Raw genomic sequence first — 20,855 nt, forward strand, 5'->3', positions numbered from 1 at the left:
TGGGGGGCCAGAGCAGCGAACAGTTTTGACTGGGCTGAGCGGGAACTGTACTTCCTCAGTGGTAGGGAGGCGAGCAGGCCAGAGGTGGATGAACGCAGTGCCCTTGTTTGGGTGTAGGGCCTGATCAGAGCCTGGAGGTACTGAGGTGCCGTTCCCCTCACAGCTCCGTAGGCAAGCACCATGGTCTTGTAGCGGATGCGAGCTTCAACTGGAAGCCAGTGGAGAGAGCGGAGGAGCGGGGTGACGTGAGAGAACTTGGGAAGGTTGAACACCAGACGGGCTGCGGCGTTCTGGATGAGTTGTAGGGGTTTAATGGCACAGGCAGGGAGCCCAGCCAACAGCGAGTTGCAGTAAACCAGACGGGAGATGACAAGTGCCTGGATTAGGACCTGCGCCGCTTCCTGTGTGAGACAGGGTCGTACTCTGCGGATGTTGTAGAGCATGAACCTACAGGAACGGGCCAACGCCTTGATGTTAGTTGAGAACGACAGGGTGTTGTCCAGGATCACGCCAAGGTTCTTAGCGCTCTGGTAGGAGGACACAATGGAGTTGTCAACCGTGATGGCGAGATCATGGAACGGGCAGTCCTTCCCCGGGAGGAAGAGCAGCTCCGTCTTGCCGAGGTTCAGCTTGAGGTGGTGATCCGTCATCCACACTGATATGTCTGCCAGACATGCAGAGATGCGATTCGCCACCTGGTCATCAGAAGGGGGAAAGGAGAAGATTAATTGTGTGTCGTCTGCATAGCAATGATAGGAGAGACCATGTGAGGTTATGACAGTTAAGAAGCTAATGAGGGACCAGGGACAGTTAAGAAGCTAATGATGGACCAGTGAAGACAGTTAAGAAGCTAATGAGGGACCAGGGAAGACTATTAAGAAGCTAATGGGGGACCAGGGAAGACAGTTAAGAAGCTAATGAGGGACCAGGGAAGACAGTTAAGAAGCTAATGAGGGACCAGGGAAGACAGTTAAGAAGCTAATGAGGGACCAGTGAAGACAGTTAAGAAGCTAATGAGGGACCAGGGAAGACAGTTAAGAAGCTAATGAGGGACCAGGGACAGGTAAGAAGCTAATGAGGGACCAGGGACAGTTAAGAAGCTAATGATGGACCAGGGACAGTTAAGAAGCTAATGAGGGACCAGGGACAGTTAAGAAGCTAATGAGGGACCAGGGACAGGTAAGAATAATATAAATAATAATATATACCATTTAGCAGACGCTTTTATCCAAAGCGACTTACAGTCATGTGTGCATACATTCTACGTATGGGTGGTCCCGGGGATCGAACCCACTACCCTGAATGATGGACCAGGGAAGACAGTTAAGAAGCTAATAAACTGATGTGCTTTGATATACTATATCAGAATCTGAGCTCTCTTCTCGGCTAAAAATGCATTTTGAATAATAGTACTTTTCATTGACAACTGGTGGCTGAAAGAGTAGCAATTGTATTCTTATTCTGTTTTGTTGGGACATGTCCCCCCCCCCCCAAACAAATGTATGCACCCATATTGGTATGTCAGGGTGCTTTTACAGTAGCCTACAAATATTTTCCTCACAAAATAATGAATGATATAAAGAGAAAAACATTTTCTTGTAACGAAGTGTTCACACCTCAACACTACTCTTGGTGACATCGGTGTCTCCTCGGTGCGTGCCCCAAGGTAACAGCATTTTAGGCACAGCCTACAGTCTGCTCAAAACTGTAATTTTGGTTGAGATTGAATGGGTGTTGCAAATAAGATACAGTAACATCTTTTATCCTTGATTTCAGCGGAGAAACTGCACTTCCCAGGTCATGCTCTACTTAAAAAGGCACGCATGACAAAAGATCCTTCTTCTTTTTCTCGAGTAAAGTGATTGTGTAACTTCTATGGTTGCCAAATAGTTGTTCGGCAATAATACTATTTATGCATTTGTTACATTATGTGAATGTGTAATTAGTATGTATATATGTTATTACATTCAGTGGTGTAAAGTAATTAAGTAAAAATACTTTGAAGTACTACTTTAGTCGTTTTTGGGGGGGTATCTGTACTTCCATTACTATTTATATTTTTGGCAATTTTTACTCCACTACATTCCTAAAGACAATGTGTACTTTTTACTCCACTACATTCCTAAAGACAATGTGTACTTTTTACTCCACTACATTCCTAAAGACAATGTGTACTTTTTACTCCACTACATTCCTAAAGACAATGTGTACTTTTTACTCCACTACATTCCTAAAGACAATGTGTACTTTTTACTCCACTACATTCCTAAAGACAATGTGTACTTTTTACTCCACTACATTCCTAAAGACAATGTGTACTTTTTACTCCACTACATTCCTAAAGACAATGTGTACTTTTTACTCCCATACAATTTCTCTGACACTCAAAAGTCCTCATTACATTTCGAAATGCACTGGCAGGATAGCAATATAGTCCAATTCAAGCACCTATCAATATAATGATTCTCTCTCCTTTACACTTTACATGAGCGTGATTCTCTCTCCTTTATACTTTACATGAGCATGATTCTCTCTCCTTTATACTTTACATGAGCATGATTCTCTCTCCTTTATACTTTACATGAGCGTGACTTTTCGTGATTCTCTCTCCTTTATACTTTACATGAGCGTGATTCTCTCTCCTTTATACTTTACATGAGCGTGATTCTCTTTACTTTATGAGCATGATTCTCTCTCCTTTACACTTTACATGAGCATTATTCTCTCTCCTTTATACTTTACATGAGCATGATTCTCTCTCCTTTACACTTTACATGAGCGTGATTCTCTCTCCTTTACACTTTACATGAGCATGATTCTCTCTCCTTTACACTTTACATGAGCATGATTCTCTGTCCTTTACACTTTACATGATTCTCTCTCCTTTACACTTTACATGAGCATGATTCTCTCTCCTTTACACTTTACATGAGCATGATTCTCTGTCCTTTACACTTTACAAGTCGCTCTGGATAAGAGCGTCTGCTAAATGACTTAAATGTAAATGTTTCTAAATGTAAATGTACATGAGCATGATTCTCCTTTACACTGATGCACCGGTCAGGATACTCTCGATGGTGCAGCTGTAGAACCTTTTGAGGATCTGGGGACCCATGTCAAATCTTTTCAGCCTCCTCCCTGAGTGGGAAAAGGTTTTGTCGTGCCCTCTTCACAACTGTCTTGGTGTGTTTGGACCATGATAGATTGTTGGTGATGTGGACACCAAGGAACTTGAAAATCTCGACCCGCTCCACTTCAGCCCAGTCGACGTTAATGGGGGCCTGTTCAGCCCTCCTTTTCCTATAGTCCACGATCAGCTCCTCTGCTTTGCTCACATTGAGAGGTTGTCCTGGCACCAAACCAGGTACTGATTTTTTATGTATTTTATTGAACCTTTTCCAGGTTGCACCTAGAGGCATAATCTGTCTAATAGAAAACAGTACGGTGACACTTCACCCCATGCCTAGGGCTCAATCTAAGCAGAACTGAAAACACCCCTTTATAAAAGGTCATTGTTTAACAAGTGTTAATGCATGCCTTTAAAGGACCAATCCCTTTAAATTCATGATCTTGTACTCTCATTGATTCTTGAAGAGTATAACATATGCCTCATGAGTTTAGTTCAACTGTCATACCCAATCAGAACCCAGAATATACACTTTTTTTTACTCCAATGTTTGTAAACAAACACTGTATAGCCTCAAAACATGATTAAAACTGTAATTTGATATAATGGATGATCAGACCATGGATGCTATGGATGCAAGAACTATGAAGTTGAGAGTAATTACATATTTCTAGCCCCATCTCCCAGCTTTTAGTAAAACAGTGGTGGGGATAACGCTTTGTTATTGATTCAACTGTTTATTGGACATTTAAATATATATTTTTTTTTAAATATAGTTAAAATTATTAGGTCATAACCCCCCTTTTTCCATATTGTCTCATCGCTGCAACTCCCCAATGGGCTCGGGAGGCAAAGGTCGAGTCACGCATCCTCCGAAACATGACCTGCCAAACTGCGCGTCTTAAAACCTGCCCGCTTAACCAGGAAGCCAGCCGCACCAATGAGTCGGAGGAAACACCATTCAACTGACTACCGAACAAGGAGCCCGCCACAAGGAGTCGCTAGAGCGCAATGAGCTAAGTAAACCCCCTAGGCCAAACCCGGACGACGCTGGGCCAACTGTGCGCCGCCATATAGGACTCCCGATCACGACCGGTTGTGATACAACAGAAGACATACGTTTCTAAATCTGAAACAAATAAATTACCATTGATTAAAAAAATATTCTGTCCCTGAAACGTAAAGAAATGAGGCAGGACCAATAAATAATCTTGCTTTATTAATTTACACATCAAACAACATGATTGACAGATTGTATTTCTCTTCATTCTGACAAGGACAAATGATTGAAGCTTTTGTTGATCGCACACCTGAATAAATGTTATTTTTATAGTGCTGTTCACCAACCCAAAGACTCTGTAATCTGACCCTTTTCCAGTAAAGCAGTCATGTACAAAGTAACCCTCAAACCAAGTGCCCATGAGACCAACATAGAAATAGAAGGACTAGATCCTATTTCCATGGTGACGCAAACCCCCTCCCAGATAACAGGGAAGCTAAGAACAGTACTAGAGTGTAAAATGGGAGCAGTGACACTGACAGTGTATTTTTGGAAGTTTAGTATTTTTTTTTTTTTTACTGTGTAGCCCAGTTAAGAGTGTAGTGCAGTGCTAGCAATGGAAACGTTTCAGGTTCAATTACAATTTACATTTACGTCATTTAGCAGACACTCTTATCCAGAACGACTTATGTGAGTTCAAACATTTAAAATGAATGAAGGGAATTACCGCAGGGAACAAATACACATTCAAATATATATGCATTCCCTGTACTGAAAGTCGTTTTTGGATAAAAGCAACTGTTTTCTAAGTGGCATACGTTATAGGTGATCAGGAGAGTGGGGCTCTGTCCCAATTATCTATCCTTCCTCAAAGTGTGCACTAGTTCCCTTCATTGATTTGAAAGGAAATTGCTGATGTAAACTCGCACTGGCCCATGCCTCCAGCGATCCAATGCTTTTGGATTGTGTGAATCTAGATAAGATTAGATACATTTTGTAGATTCGAAAATTGTGATGGAGTCCACACTTAAGGACAAAGGAGATATTATTGGGATGCAGCCTGGTGGTGAGTGGAGTGTGGCGCCCCCTGTTGTTCTTACACATCCGTCAGGTCCTTCTGTATGCCCCACAATGTGTCAGCGCTCTGTTTTAATTGGCCGATCTCATTATCCGTCAGGGTCATGTTGATCACGCTGGCCACGCCCCCAGCGTTCAGGACGCACGGCAGACTCAGGTACACCTCGTCCTTGACCCCGTACATGCCCTGAAGATCAACAGCATGGACACTTTAGAGTAGTGTAGGTATGTGTGTGTGTGTGTAGTTATTTGTGTGCATGTATTTATATCTATTGTATGTAACACACACACTACCGTTCAGTTTGGGGTCACTTAGAAATGTCCTTGTTTTTGAAAGAAAAGCTAATTTTTTGTCCATTAAAATAACATCAAATTGATCAGAAATACAGTGTAGACATTGTTAATGTTGTAAATGACTATTGTAGCTGGAAACGGCAGAGGCATCTGTTTCTCAAACTAGACACTAATGTACTTGTCCTCTTACTCAGTTGTGCACCGGGGGCCTCCCACTCTTTCTATTCTGGTTAGAGACAGTTTGCGCTGTTCTGTGAAGGGATTAGTACACAGCGTTGTACGAGACCTTCGGTTTCTTTGCAATTTCGCACATGGAATAGCCTTCATTTCTCAGAACAAGAATAGACTAACGAGTTTAAGAAGAAAGTTATTTGTTTCTGGCCATTTTGAGCCTGTAATCGAACCCACAAATGCTGATGCTCCAGATACTCAACTAGTCTAAAGGACAGTTTTATTGATTCTTTAAATCAGAACAACAGTTTTCAGCTGTGCTAACAATTGCAAAATGGTTTTCTAATGATCAATTAGCCTTTTAAAATGATAAACTTGGATTAGCTAACACAGGAGTGATGGTTACTGATAATGGGCCTCTGGTACACCTATGTAGATAATCCATAAAAAATCTGCCAATTCCAGCTACAATAGTCAATTACAACATTAATGTCTACACTGTATTTCTGATCAATTTGATGTTTTCAAAAAAATGGATTAAACATTTGCTTTTCTTTAAAAAACAAGGACATTTCTAAGTGACCCCAAACGTTTGAACGGTAGTATGCGTGTCGTGCATTATGGGTATGCTGTAATCTGTGGGTGTAGGTGTGTGTTTGTACATTAGATAAGTGTCTACACACTGACACACATTCTACCTACATATACAGTACTGTGTGTGTCCTCCTTACCTTGACCATGGTAGAGACAGGGTGGATTCTGTTCATGTTCCTGATCAGACTCTCTGTCAGATCAGCCACACTCAGGCCAATGGCCCAGTTAGTGTAGCCCTTCAGCGTGATCACTTCATAGGCACTGAAAACTCACACAGTCACATTTTTAAATCTCAGTAGCCTTGCAGTTCGAGAAACAGGGGAGTAACCGGTGGGTTGCCGGTTTGAATCCCAGGGCTGACAGTAAAAATGATTGTGGAAGTGAGCAGGCAACCAGATTGCCGTTGTGACTTTGAGCACAACATACACACAACTCCATAACAGTGAGAGAGCAGAACTACAGAAATTAAACTTCAAATTACATTGATTTATAACAACAGCAATAGAGATAACAGGTTGCTTGAATAGGACTGTGTAGGCCGACATTACCTGTCGACCACCTGCTTGTGCATCTCCCTCCAGTTCTCCCGGTCAGCATCAGTACCGATGTCAGGGTTCAGCGTCTGCAGGTTAACGCCTGCTACGTTAGCTCCGCTCCACACAGGCACTAAAGCACACAGTTAACCTAATTAACACTTAACTCCTTAATGCCCAGATAGATTAGCAGGTCTCTCACGTCTCACCTTTATCACAGTAACCCTAAAGGAAGGGGTTGCTACTCTTTATAGTAGAAGAATTCTAAAGCATATTTGAATGTTATAAAAACACACTTGTCCTGACTTCCTGAGTGTGTGTTCTTTAATTTGTCCTAATTATGCACCACACCCGCTCACATACACGCGGACACACACTGGACACACTGGACACACACTGGACACACACTGGACACACACGCGGACACACACGCGGACACACACTGGACACACACGCGGACACACACTGGACACACACTGGACACACACTGGACACACACCGGACACACACGCGGACACACACTGGACACACACTGGACACACACTGGACATACACTGGACACACACTGGACACACACTGCACACACACTGGACACACACTGGACACACACTGGACATACACTGGACACACACTGGACACACACTGGACACACACTGGACACACACTGGACATACACTGGACACACACTGGACACACACTGCACACTGGACACACACTGGACACACACTGGACACACACTGCACACTGGACACACACTGCACACTGGACACACACTGCACACTGGACACACACTGGACACACACTGGACACACACTGAACACACACGCGGACACACACTGGACACACACTGGACACACACTGGACACACTGGACACACACTGGACACACACTGGACACACACTGGACACACACTGGACACACACTGGACACACACCGCTGGTGTCTCCGTGTTCTCCCAGGATCCATCCGTTGAAGCTGGAAGTGTGGATGCCCAGTTTGTCTGCCATCAGGTAACGGAATCGGGCGGAGTCCAGGTTGGTGCCACTGCCGATGACGCGGTGCTTGGGCAGGCCACTCAACTTCCAGGTCACATAGGTCAGCACATCAACTATGGCCAGGGAGAGACTTCTGAGCTTAGGCTACACTGCTTTAACAAATAATTGGAGTCAATAACACTAGTATGTGTGTGTGTGTGTGTGTGTAGTGAGTACCTGGGTTAGAGACCACGATGATGATGCAGTGTGGGGAGTGTTTGATGATCTGAGGGATGATGTGTTTAAAGATGTTGACATTCCTCTGAACCAGATTCAACCTGCTCTCTCCTTCCTGTTGACGTACGCCCGCCGTTACCACAACGATGCGAGAGTTAGCCGTCACAGAGTAGTCTGGCCGTGGGAGACAAGTGAACAAGTTTATAACATATCAAAAGACAACGTGACCAATAAAATAGAGAAAGGACATTTGACATGTAGAGGGTGGCCATCTTGGCTCTCTGGTTACCTAGTGTCCCATTGCTATAGACTCACCTTTGCCTGCAACAATCTTGGGTGTTTTAAGGAAGAGGCTGCCGTGCTGCAGATCCATAATCTCTCCCTTCAGCTTGTCTTCCATCACGTCCACCAATGCCAGCTCATCAGCTAGCTCCTGCAGAGAGACAGGCCCAACACAGGTCATTCATGTGTAAGTAAATGGTAATATTATTGATTACATATCATTTGCATGTGTGCTAAAAAAAAACTGTTTTATAAATGAGTTGCACACACAATGAACAAGGTGTTCCTACATGAGCAAAAACACAGCACAAAAGCATAGCAACAACCTTGTTATGACACTAATAAAAGATGGAATGTTTGTGTAATACAGACTACTGAGAGATGAGTAGTAACAGGTTATACTGTAACACAGGGTGGGGGTTAGATGAGACAGGTTATACTGTAACACAGGGTGGGGGTTAGATGAGACAGGTTATACTGTAACACAGGGTGGGGGTTAGACTAGACAGGTTATACTGTAACAGAGGGTGGGGGTTAGACTAGACAGGTTATACTGTAACACAGGGTGGGGGTTAGACTAGACAGGTTATACTGTAACACAGGGTGGGGGTTAGATGAGACAGGTTATACTGTAACACAGGGTGGGGGTTAGATGAGGGTGGGGGTTAGATGAGACAGGTTATACTGTAACACAGGGTAACACAGGGGGGGTTAGACTAGACAGGTTATACTGTAACAGAGGGTGGGGGTTAGACTAGACAGGTTATACTGTAACACAGGGTAACACGGGGTGGGGGTTAGACTGAGACAGGTTATACTGTAACAGAGGGTGGGGGTTAGACTAGACAGGTTATACTGTAACACAGGGTAACACGGGGGGGGTTAGATGAGACAGGTTATACTGTAACACGGGGTGGGGGTTAGACTAGACAGGTTATACTGTAACAGAGGGTGGGGGTTAGACTAGACATAATACTGTAGCAATGTTTTTAACAGGAGTCAGTCAACAACACAGAGCAGGTTTGGGTCTTACCCTGAGCAGGATGCTGACAGCACAGGCCATGCCCACCTGTCCGACCCCCACCACTGTCACCTTGTTCCTGGGTGGCTCCGGGTTCCCACTGACCAGGGGGGTCATGAGCTTCTGAAGGATAGAGGCCATGTTCAATGCTGGAGGGCAGGAGATGGGAAAAGAGGGGGGGGGAGAGATGCAAGGGGAGGGCAGACATAGAAAAGGAGGAGGGGAGTGAGAGGAGGGAAGGGGTTGCGTAGAGAGAGAATGTACCTGGTCAGACACATAAAATGTAAGTCTTTTTTACATGTCCAAAGAGAGACAATGGTGAACCCTCAGACAAGCAGGACAAACACTTTTCCTGACCCAGCTACGATTCATTTGGGTTTCATTAAATAATTGATGCACTCAAAAAAATAACCTGCGTTGCTTTAAAATGGCAGGCTGACAGCACTGCCCTGTTCTGCCCAGAGATTAGAGATTAAGGTTTTAGACATTTGATTATAGTCTTTAGTCCTGCATGACTTTCGCCTACTACCACCTACACACCATTCAATCAACAGAAACACCATATCACCGTGCAGAGCTTGTCGATCCTAGCAGGAAACACTTAACTACTTTAGGCACAAACAATAACAAACAAATACTTGCTTTGTTGAAGGATGCTCCGAGCTGTAATATATAAATACCACCATGTAATCAACATGTCTGACGAGACCAGAAGAGAGCTAAGGTGCGTTCTCCCTGCTACCACAGCACCTCACACAACGACCGTATCCTCTATCCAGTCAGGTCAGGAGGAATACCGTAGATGAGCTGCAGCACTACAGATTCGGATGCATGTGACGCAGGCCCAAAACGAGTGTGCACCACAGACTGTGACACAGTGACAGCAGCACAGAGCTCTAGAATCGGCTCCTCCTCCTGCTTTACTCTGACCGGACAACGCTCTAGGTTTACTAATCGGATGCCAAATGTCTGTAATGACACAGGCTCCATCTGGTGCACCTGCCCTGCACCTCAGATGGCGATCCACATTGTGTGTCCTCCACATACAACACCCGTTCTGGCAGTCACATTCTTTTACAAGTCCCCAAAGCACACACACATCCCTGGGTCGCTCGTCTTTACGGTTCGCTGCAACAAACACTCAAACTGGACAGTTTTATCTCAATCATGGACACTTCCTGGCAGTTGTGGCTGCTTTTTGCTTGATGTATTGTTGTCTCTACCTTCTTGCCCTTTGTGCTCTTGTCTGGGCCCAATAATGTTTATATCGTTTTGTGCTGCTACCATGTTATGTTGCTGCCATGCTGTATTAGGTATCTATTTATGTAGTGTCTCTGTCGTGATGTGTTTTGTCCATTATTTAAATGAAATTGAGTTTTAACCCCAGCAGAGGCTTTTTGCCTTTTGGAAGGCCATTTATTGTAAATAAGTATTTGTTCTTAACTTGCCTCGTTAAAGTTTAAATACATGTTTAAAAAAAATAAATGAATCCCTTGTGTTTTACCCCTAGATCCCACCGACAGGTCTTTGCATTTTGAAACACTAAAAGTACATTAATTTCCAACGGAACGCTGCATTTGCAGCAGAGGCAGTGAGTACATCGGATTTGTCAAACATTTGTGTCAAACTGTACACGTAGACAGCTGGACAGAAATGGTAGCAGAGGGTGAATGTTGGAACATTTCTTGCACACATCCAGATGATGCTGCAGTGTTTTGCGCTATGACACTAATCACTGTGAGCGAGGCGTATTAGTCGCTTTGGTTTCTCTACCATAAGCCACCTCCAATGTTATTTTAGAGAATTTGGCAGTACATCTAACTGGCCTCACACCCTCACGTCCACTTGTAACCTCACCAGCCCAGGACCTCCACATCCAGCTTCTTCACCTGCAGGATGTGTGTGTGTATTCTAGGTAATAATGCAAGAATCAGACAAATCATAAGAATGTTCCATTAACTTTTTAGTGCAAAAATCCTCATAACTAAACTACAACCAATAACAGAACAAGTAATGATCTGTTTAAAGGGGCATAAAAACATCCCCTGAACTACAATCCAACATCAGTCACACACACAACTTTCAAAAACAAGGACATAAAATGTTTCCACATTTTAATTTATTTATTAGAACATTAACCAACTGTGGTAGGGTGTTAACCTGATGGCATGTGTTGTCGTCTTCCCTCTATTCCCCCACAGGAGGGAACCCTCCTCCCCCTTGACCAGTAGGGTTGGGTTCAGTTTCATTTCAATTCAAACCCAAAAACTTCAATTAAGAAATTATCATTTAAAAAAAGAAGTGGAATTTCAGTTTACTTCTGGAATCTAATTGAAATGGACCCTAACTCATGCTGACCAGGGCCATGTTCAGTACGAAAACGTTTTGGAACATCGCATATAGAAACGCTACTAATAGAGTCAACATGATTCTTTATTCTACACGTCGTAGCGGCATGTCTGTTCTACATGGCATATTTCGCTCTGAATGTAATATGCAGAAGTAGCTCAGACCAGGGTAGGTGGTCTACAGGCAGAACAGGACAGCTATGACTATACCAGGCAGATAGCGGTGTGCAGTGTGGATGTTAACTTAAGGATGTGTTGTTTGAAGGCCGCCATCTTATATTGCTGTTGATAAGGCCGCCATTTTGAATAGATATTTGTTGATAAGGCCGACCATTTTGTTTCTTTACTCTGTAATCCCCAGCTTCTTCTTGAGGGACTCTGGCATCTCTGGGGGAGGGGGACGGGGCAGGCAGAAGTAGACCTTGACAGAGTCGTAGATGAACCACTGCAGGGCGGTCAAGGTACCGATCATGATGATACGGGCCACCAGACCCTTCCACACACCTGAGGAGATAGAAAGGAAGAAAGCAACAGAACACAACAGTTTACACTCAAGTCAAAATATAATACTTTATGTTACAGCATATACATCAAAAATATCAACAAATCAAAATGTCTGATGGTGGTACAACAGATGATGTAGGAGATATTGAATCATGTCCGCTCCCCAGCCGGTCTGCACTGGTCATTTTCCAGCGAGGGTGCCAGTGCAGGGAGTGGGCTGAGGAGCAGGTAGACTGTTCTCACACGCCAATGACTCAAGCACCTCCAACTGTACAGCCAGAAAGCTGCTGGGAGCGTCTGGGCTGGAGCTGCAGTCAACACTCAGAGAGAGAGAGATAGCAGACTCAGACCAGGAGCGCCCCCCAGAGGTGGATCTAAGGAGCGTGTTGGAAACCTCTTTACCACACAATACATTTCCATCTGATCCTACTGGCTGAGTCACACTACCGAGCCAAACCAAGCTGTACTGAGCTGGCCTGGTTACACATCCGCCACAGTTAAAAGAAGTTGCTGGACAAAACAAGGTGAAAGGGAAATATCAGCGTCCAGTACAATTTGATATGTCTCAGTAGAGTGAAAAGGATATGGGGGTAGGGAGAGTTCTGACAGAGGAATGCAGTGCTACTCCTCACCCTTGGGCCCGAGCTTCTTGAGCACTCCGATGGCGGTGCTGCCACTCTCCTTGTTCAGCACAGACACCACAGAGTCAGCAGGGTGGGAGACGATGGCACAGAACACACCAGCTGCAGGGGACAGAACAACCACCAGAGATGTGATCAGGACAACATATCAGATAAGTAGAAATTCTTAAATCGATTAAGAAAAAAATAGATTTTGGATGAGTTATGGCTTAAGAGTAAAGTGATAGGCTACATCTCATACTGATAAAATAATTTATATGTTTAGAGATAATGATTAAATAATTCTACCCTGAAACTTAAACATTAGGGATTATAGTTATGCAGCATGTATAAGGACTAATTAAAGTATTAAACATAAGTCCATCTAGGTTGGACTAGGAGAGAGAGAAATGTGTGTGTATGTGTGCGCCTAGGAAAATACAGAGAACAATTAAACTGCGTTTGAATCGACCTGGCTAGAACTCTTGAGGAACTTATGATAGGACAGGGAGTACTTCAAGGATTCCCTAACCTCGGGAGAATGGAACTGTTGGCTGGGTAGTGATACACAGTGGTGAGAACTATGGAGAAGGATAAAACTCACCCACTGTTTGTGTGTGTATGTATGTGCGTAGGATATCTACTGTTGGTGTGAAAGTATGTGCGTAATTAAGGAGCATGGTATAAAATGCATGTCTTTGTATAATAGATTTCAGAGTAGTCTCGTGAATAAACATTTTGACATTTGTAAGCGGGGACTCTTGTCTGTTTCATTCAACCAGAATCTTACAAACTCTGGATTGCAGACTGAGTAGATTAATTGAAGTTTTTGAACATTGATAACGAAATTCTCATAACACAAACCAACGGAAATCCATTGTAAAACTCCTCTTTAAAATGATTTAATACCCAGTATACCCACTTGTGGTTGGAAGCCTAACCAAAACAAAACATCTACCAACTTCAAAACGCTTCTCTTTAGAACCGTGGACTCACCAATGTATCCGGCCACGAAGGTGACGACCAGCTGTTCACCCTTGGAGCACTCAGCACGGGGTTTAGGCACCACATGTTTGTACAGCAGCTCTACGGTCCTCTCAAAGCAGGCAAACTTCATCATGGTGTAGGGGATCTGCCTCATCCACAGAGGGACTACACCCTTGTAGAAACTATAGAGCAGCAACAAAGAGGCAGAACGTGAGTGACTTGTTTCCGTGTTATTGACCTCTACCTCAACAGGATTAAAAGGCCCAGTGCACTCAAAAACGTGACTGTCCTCTTGTTTTATATACATTTCCACACCAAGGTTGAAATAATAGTGTGAAAATAAAGATTTTTTTTAGTGTAAGAGCTGTTTAAAATTTCAGCTTGTTTTGGTGGGATGAGGTTTTGACCTACCCGGTGACATCACCAGTCGGTACATTAGTTAATAAACCAATAAGAAAGTTTCAAACTCTGCCAATAACAGCTAGTCTTCAGTTTTCACCTCCAAGACAGTCCTAACTAAATTCTTGCTTGAGAAATTGCTCTTTGCTAAAAAAGCAATTTTATTCTTGACCGTTTTAAATGAAAGCAATCACACTGAGTTTTTTTTGATATTGAGATAAAAACTGCTACGTTGGACCTTTAATCTAATTCTGGAATAAACAACTGTTTTAATAGATTATTCCGTGAGCATATATTTAAGACCAGGAAGAGGCTTAAACTGGGTATAGGAAACAGGAACCAAATAGCCTATGACCTGTGTAAAGAAAAAGTTAATTAGGGACATATAAAAGCTGTCCGCTCCCCAGCCTGTCTGCACTGGTCATTTTCCAGCGAGGGTGCCAGTGCAGGGAGTGGGCTGAGGAGCAGGTAGACTGTTCTCACACGCCAATGACTCAAGCACCTCCAACTGTACAGCCAGAAAGCTGCTGGGAGCGTCTGGGCTGGAGCTGCAGTCAACACTCAGAGAGAGGAGATAGCAGACTCAGACCAGGAGCGCCCCCAGAGGTGGATCTAAGGAGCATGTTGAACTTTGAAACATCCTCGTCATTGAAGAGTTTATTCTAGTCATGACAAAACAAGGCCATATTAATTCAGCTGGTCCCAATGTGTTCCCTGACCCTCAGTCCTAGCCCTTCGATGGTTGCAGATCTGAGAGCAAGCACTGACCATACCAATCCAGACCCTTCAGAACAACAAATATCAAAAGGGCTGGGGCTAAGACGAAGGTAGCTAAATGTGACCGGCTGATTCAGTAGGGATACTCACGCCCAGAGTCCCTCCTCAGCGAACATCTTAGGGGCACACTGTCTGAGGGTGTTAGCGTAGCCGGGCTGGGTCTGAATACGCACTTTACACGCCTCCATTGGGGCCAGGGCGATGTCAGCGAAGAACTCTGCACTGGCAGACGCAGCCAGGTAGAGAGAGGTCCTCCACAGGTAGGTGTTTTCCTGCATTTACCAGACAGGCAGGGCAGGAGGTGAGGAGCAAAATTACAATCTCAATTAAGTCTTTCCACGACTCCTCACATCTCACCTGCTTGCCTCCTCAACTGTATTGGAACAGAAGCGCTAAGATTCCTTACTTCAAGACCGTATTCGATATGTTTTCAGAAGCAGACGAGAGGATGCAAAGAACCGAGGAAAGATTAATGGAGAAAGAGCCGATTGGATTATTATAAAAATGGGAGGACGACCTTATTCTTTGGGTCTTTCATAATTCATCTTTACATTCACTCTCCTTGCGAAGAAAGGTCCAATACAGTGGAGTCAAGGAATCAATATATTGGCTAAGTCCCCCCTACTCCCTGTATAGGGCACTACTTTTGTTCAAAGAGTGCCATTTGGGACGTGGACTTAAGTCTCACTGATGAGCACTACTACAGTACTGACCTCTCCGATCATGTCGCTGTAGGTGATCTTGAACACCTCATAGAAGCCAAACTTGCAGAGACCCTGCATGGAGTAACCGATGAAGGTGGGAGCCCAGCCCTTTGCCAGCCCCCTCATGCCATCCTCTTTAATGGTGATGGAGAAACCCTTAAAGATGCTCTTGTACTTGTCTGGGTCCACCTGGAGAACAGAACCCATATTAGAAACCAAACTGACGTAGTTTTTTTTTTTAAAGTGGGGAAATAGTGCTGCAGGATTCCTGTAAGGGAAATGCACTCAATACTACATAAATGCACTCAATACTACATAAATGCACTCAATACTACAGGGCCATAACACACTCAATGTATTATACATTTATTAGAGTTGGGGTCAATGCCATTTCAAAGCAGGAAGGAAAAAATAATAATTTGAATATCAATTTAGTCACTGGATTGAAATGGAATCGATCTTCAACGCTGCAATGTATGCATTCTTCCAGCGCAGCAGAGCACATTGATCACAGAGACTAGAATTGCGTCCCAAATGGTAACCTATTATCTACATTGTGCACTACTTTGGCAGAAACCCTATGGTCAAAAGTAATGTACTATGTAGACTATAGGGCGGCATTTGGGACGCAACCCCCCACACGACTAGCGGATATACAGACCTGCAGACGGCACTTGACCAGGTCAAGGGGAACGACCGCCGTGTGTGTGATCCCGCAGCTGAGGATGCCGCCGAAGCCGCACAAGGCATAGTATTTCTTAGAGCCAAACTCACAGCTAACGTCAGAATCTAGAGCAGACCGAACACAATACAGAATAGAGACAGACAACACACACACACCATGCTGTTAAGTCAACATCACTTCTAAGCCATGCCGAGTGTCTCACACCACAACGCTAGCAATGGATTGTCATAATACTCTCTCTAGGCCTTTCTCTTGATTATGCCCTCTAGCACAGTGGAGAAGAGACTCTCCCTGACACCGACTCATGTTTTTATTGTAAAAGTAAGTTCATACCACAAAACAAAATCTTCAATAATAGGTGATTCCTCTATTCCCATACCAGGGTCATGATTGATTTGAGTGTCAAGAGTTGTAGTGCTGATCTAGGATCAGGTCCTTTCTTTATCAATGTAATCTTATTCATCATGATCGAAAGGTCAAAAAGTATCCCAGATCAGCACTCTTACACTTCGTGAATACTGGCCAAGGACACCAGTCGCCATTTAGAAAACTTGTTCTGCAAGTATTATAGGCCCAACTCCAAGGCAGGGCAGTCCAGTTTTTAACAAGGAGGATGTCCTGTCCTGGCTAGGAATTTGACTGCAGTTGTTGCTAGGCTAAAGGTCACTGATGTTGAATGAATGTGGGTAGAGTATCAAATTGCTCTTAGCGGCACAGAGAAAGGGCAAGTGCCTGCCAGTACCATTTAGGGGTCATACCATAAAGTTAAGGAATGCCAGCTTCGCATTCTGTTAAAGCTTCACAGTTCACACATGAACTCTCATTTTTAGCTCCCAGGGCCTCAACAATACTAGTTCAAGCATGCAAATAAAATAACTGGCTGCTTCCACCCCACTGCATATTAGTGGAAACACACCGTTCGTGAAAATAAAAGCTATTTGGGATGTAGTCTTGTTTAAAAAATTTTTAAAAAAAAACTGTTATCTGGGATGTCAATGTTTTAGTGGAATCCACAACACAATATACATGCCATGCAACCCGTGGTCGGGGGCCACAGACCTGCAACCTGCACTTGACCAGGTCAAGGGGCACCACTGCTGTGTGTGTGGTACCACAGCTCAGGATTCCACCGATGCCACACATGATGAAATAATGCGATGAGCCAAACTCACAACTGTCTCCCTCTGAGGAAAAGACAGTGAATTGGGGTTCTTTCACAGATGTAATAGGGGGAGAAACATTTTTTTTTTTTTAAATGTACACTGCAGTATTAGGCCTAGTCTTAAATTGGGTAGTTGGTGCGGAATAGACCGGAATAGAAATGTTCAGTTCAAGTCTTGAGAGTGAAGACCATATATTTATTCTAGTACTGAGTCTAACTGGTGCCTCACATTCTATTCAAGCCGATACCTGAGCTCGACAGTCTAGCAACAGTGGGGGGGAAAAAAAAAAAAAAAAAAAAATCACCTTCATAACAGCGTTACGGCTGATTATTCCATTTATATATGGGTACATGTAGTTAAAGGGCACCGTATCTTACATAGTACGCAAACGGAGGGTTGTAAACAGTAGCCTATCTGTCTAATCTATTTGATAGGGGCTCAAGTATAACGAAGCCAAACGGTTCCCATTAAATCACTAACTGATAAGACTCAATGGAAGAAACTGTCAAAGCAAGTAGCACAGCCTAGGACCAGTCCATAATGAGACCTTTAGTAAATTGGTAGACCTCCAAACTCACGTGGCAAGAAGATCAGGTAACACCACATGCAAGCCCCTATACACACACACACACACACACACACACACACACACACACACACACACACGTCTTTGAGTCTATTCTTTCAACTCAACCATGAGATTAGGACCCCCATGTGTTATTCCACTTATTTGCAACAAAATAAGCCCTAGGCTGTTACAGTGTTTACTTTGTAATTATCGAGCTACCTGTACCAGGGCTATAGACAACATGAGACCATTTAGGTCTAACAATATGATTTGCATTGTAGCTTTAATCCTCATAAAAAGGTGATCGGGCTTGGCAATAGTACTAGCTGCGTTCCTTTTCTTATTTATTATCTCAAGCTGGCTCGATTTTTCTGCAGTCTACTAATAAGTTGTCATAGCTTCTGGCCTATTTTTTTTTTTTTTTTACAAAACTTTGCCCTTCACAGTGTCCTCCATGCATGACTGCAAGGCCTTGCCTAAAAGGAAGTGCAAAGGCATTGTACAGAAGCCAAAAGCGAACTAAAAAAAAATGTCTGATGCCTGATATTCAGCGATCATTACACCAATAGAAATAAAAACGTGAGTTCATATTCATGTCAATGATTAGTCTGTGCTATTCATTCTATGTATGTGCATTTAATCCTAAAGCCAAAATCCGGAAAGATACATTTTAGAAAAACTGGGCCTAGACGATTTAAGCTTTATAGGTGTATTTCAAACAGTCATTTATGTACTCACTAATTCAAACATAGTCATTGATGTACACACCGATAAGTAAAGAGAGATAAAAGAGACTGTTCAATTGACTTTCGTTCATAAACCCATAACCCATTAGTGGTAATATTAGCTATCAAACCTATTTTAGCTAACAAATTCGTTGGAGGACTTTGTTAGCTAATATTAAATCACATATACACCACTCTTCTTACCGGCCACTGCAGCCGCAGCCAATGTGCGTTTTCTTGGTCCATGATCGGCAGTAAGACTTTGCGACGGCTCCTCGACCTTCTGGAGAGTGAAACCCGGAGCGCTGAACGGGTTTGATCGCGCCACCTGTGTCAATAACGCGTTGGGGTACATTGTTCCTTATTAAGGGATGGCTGTGGGGAACAGATAAAGACAACGTGGTTAGGCTAGTTTATAACCCCACCACCCACCCCCAAAAAATGGATGAAACAAATCAACATGTATTTAGTTAAGATTAGTTGGTCAACTTCTGCTTAAAATGACATGTCATGTAAGTTGTTTCAATATGTACTTGTTATTTTAAAGCAAGAGAGTTAACGTTATCTAGGTAAAGTCGTTAGTACTCTAAAGCCTGCTGGCTAGCCCTGACTGTTAGCTAGTTGCTAGGCTAGCTAACGTTAGCTAGTCGGTCAACATTTTGTTTTTAGATTATCCTTGCTGGAGCAACCAATATTATTGTCTTGAGAAATGTATCCCACATCAATGAATGTGTTTCTACGTAAACTATAAATTCACACCAAAAAAAAAAAAAGTTATCTTTATATGTTCTTTACTTCCACGCGTTCAGTCGCAAAATGGCGCCGCCGTCCTTCACCACCGGCGAATCGTAGAGACCTTCGTGTCTGGCAAGTGTCCGTCCTAACTGTACAAGAGACTACGTCACCTGCGGTTAGAAGATACGTCAGTTCCGCACTGTTGGTGTCTTTGGGTTGCGCTCTGTGGCGTCCTACCTACACCAGGCTTTTCTGCATACAACCTGACTGCCCCAGGTGGCAATTTGTGTCGTTTTTTTGTGTTGTTCATTCATTGATTTGTCCTTTTCCTTTGTAACAGGCACACATTCAAACAGTGTAGTGAAGAAGGGGCAACAGTGCCTCTTCAACCTCAGGAGGTAGAATAAATTTGTCTTGTCACCTAAAACACTCACAAACTTTTACAGTTTACAAACTTTTATCACCGCCTGGTACAGCAACTGCTCTGCCCACAACCGCAGGGCTCTCGGGGGTAGTGCGGTCTGCACAAGCACAATGCATCACTGGGGGCAAACTACCTGCCCTCCAGGACACCTACAGCACCCAATGTCACAGGAAGGCCAAGAAGATCATCAAGGACAACAACCACCCGAGCCACTGCCTGTTCACCCCGCTATCATCCAGAAGGCGAGGTCAGTACAGGTGCATCAAAACTGGGACCGAGAGACTGAAAAACAGCTTCTATCTCAAGGCCATCACTGTTAAACAGCCATCACTAGCACAGAACGGTTGTTGCCTACAGACAGACTTGAATCATCGGCCACTTTTAATGTTTACATATCTTGCATTACTCATCTCATATGTATATACTGCATTCTATATTATCTATTGCACCTTAGCCTATGCGCTCTGACATTGCTCATCCATATATTTATATATTCTCATTCCATTCCTTAGATTTGTGTAAATTAGGTATTTGTTGTGGAATTAGATATGACTTTTTAGATATTGCTTCTATTGAAGCACAAGCATTTCGCTACTCTCGCAATAACATCTGCTAACCATGTGTATGTGACCAATAAAATTAGATTTAACTCAAGTTGAAGGATGCCACTCAACACTCTTCTTTCCCCTTTGAGTTGGACGCTCATCTTACTATGCATGAATGTTTTCAGTTTTTGTTGAAATATTCTCAAACTAGAGCGTCCTTCTGAGGTGTTTTTATGCACAGTGCGCGCCACAAGACTGTTAACCCGCGGATCTAAATCCTAGGCATTACCTCAGTGAGCCAACACAAATCTTCAAGTCTCAGGCAAGACAAGGGTTCTCATAATCGGTTCTCATAATCATA

General features: G+C 43.5%; 2 protein-coding genes and 2 non-coding genes across 5 annotated transcripts; all 4 read right to left on the reverse strand.

Annotated features, from left to right (window-relative positions):
• Positions 1-4,326: 4,326 nt before the first annotated feature.
• LOC124032685 (L-lactate dehydrogenase B-A chain-like) lies at positions 4,327-10,483 on the reverse strand. The gene is made up of 8 exons (XM_046344883.1): positions 9,953-10,483; positions 9,323-9,459; positions 8,323-8,440; positions 8,008-8,181; positions 7,731-7,904; positions 6,812-6,929; positions 6,401-6,524; positions 4,327-5,391 (listed from the first exon to the last, which is right to left on the reverse strand). Exons 1-8 carry the CDS (start codon positions 10,005-10,007, stop codon positions 5,224-5,226), a joined length of 1,068 nt encoding a protein of 355 aa, XP_046200839.1. The 5' UTR covers positions 10,008-10,483; the 3' UTR covers positions 4,327-5,223.
• Positions 10,484-11,412: 929 nt separating this feature from the next.
• On the reverse strand, positions 11,413-19,744 carry LOC124032659 (phosphate carrier protein, mitochondrial-like). 2 transcript variants are annotated; one of them, XM_046344880.1, is made up of 8 exons: positions 19,586-19,744; positions 18,995-19,165; positions 16,311-16,438; positions 15,659-15,838; positions 15,036-15,217; positions 13,779-13,951; positions 12,795-12,905; positions 11,413-12,162 (listed from the first exon to the last, which is right to left on the reverse strand). In XM_046344880.1, exons 2-8 carry the CDS (start codon positions 19,143-19,145, stop codon positions 12,002-12,004), a joined length of 1,086 nt encoding a protein of 361 aa, XP_046200836.1. In that variant the 5' UTR covers positions 19,146-19,165; positions 19,586-19,744; the 3' UTR covers positions 11,413-12,001. The 2 variants fall into 2 exon arrangements, with proteins under 2 accessions (XP_046200836.1, XP_046200838.1); XM_046344882.1 differs by lacking the exon at positions 16,311-16,438 and adding an exon at positions 17,394-17,518.
• Positions 12,314-12,550, reverse strand: LOC124048808. The gene has a single exon (XR_006841311.1). It is a non-coding gene; the product is annotated as a small nucleolar RNA SNORA53 (small nucleolar RNA).
• LOC124048814 lies at positions 14,560-14,794 on the reverse strand. Its single transcript, XR_006841312.1, has one exon. It is a non-coding gene; the product is annotated as a small nucleolar RNA SNORA53 (small nucleolar RNA).
• Positions 19,745-20,855: the final 1,111 nt, after the last annotated feature.

This window comes from Oncorhynchus gorbuscha, linkage group LG01 (genome assembly GCF_021184085.1).
Source record: "Oncorhynchus gorbuscha isolate QuinsamMale2020 ecotype Even-year linkage group LG01, OgorEven_v1.0, whole genome shotgun sequence".
NCBI classification, from domain to species: Eukaryota; Metazoa; Chordata; class Actinopteri; order Salmoniformes; family Salmonidae; genus Oncorhynchus; species Oncorhynchus gorbuscha.

What these genes read in the sequence shown, in the direction of transcription:
- LOC124032685 (XM_046344883.1), bottom strand. Translation starts at nt 10,007, where the DNA reads ATGTTGATTACATGGTGGTATTTATATATTACAGCTCGGAGCATCCTT. An exon ending in CAAGATTGTTGCAGGCAAAG is followed by an intron (nt 8,182 to 8,322) that starts GTGAGTCTATAG and finishes TCCCACGGCCAG; the next exon opens with ACTACTCTGTGACGGCTAAC. An exon ending in CACAAGCAGGTGGTCGACAG is followed by an intron (nt 6,525 to 6,811) that starts GTAATGTCGGCC and finishes GTGAGTTTTCAG; the next exon opens with TGCCTATGAAGTGATCACGC.
- LOC124032659 (XM_046344880.1), bottom strand. Translation starts at nt 19,145, where the DNA reads ATGTACCCCAACGCGTTATTGACACAGGTGGCGCGATCAAACCCGTTC. An exon ending in GGCTGCGGCTGCAGTGGCCG is followed by an intron (nt 16,439 to 18,994) that starts GTAAGAAGAGTG and finishes GGTCTGCTCTAG; the next exon opens with ATTCTGACGTTAGCTGTGAG. An exon ending in ACAGCGACATGATCGGAGAG is followed by an intron (nt 15,218 to 15,658) that starts GTCAGTACTGTA and finishes TGGTAAATGCAG; the next exon opens with GAAAACACCTACCTGTGGAG.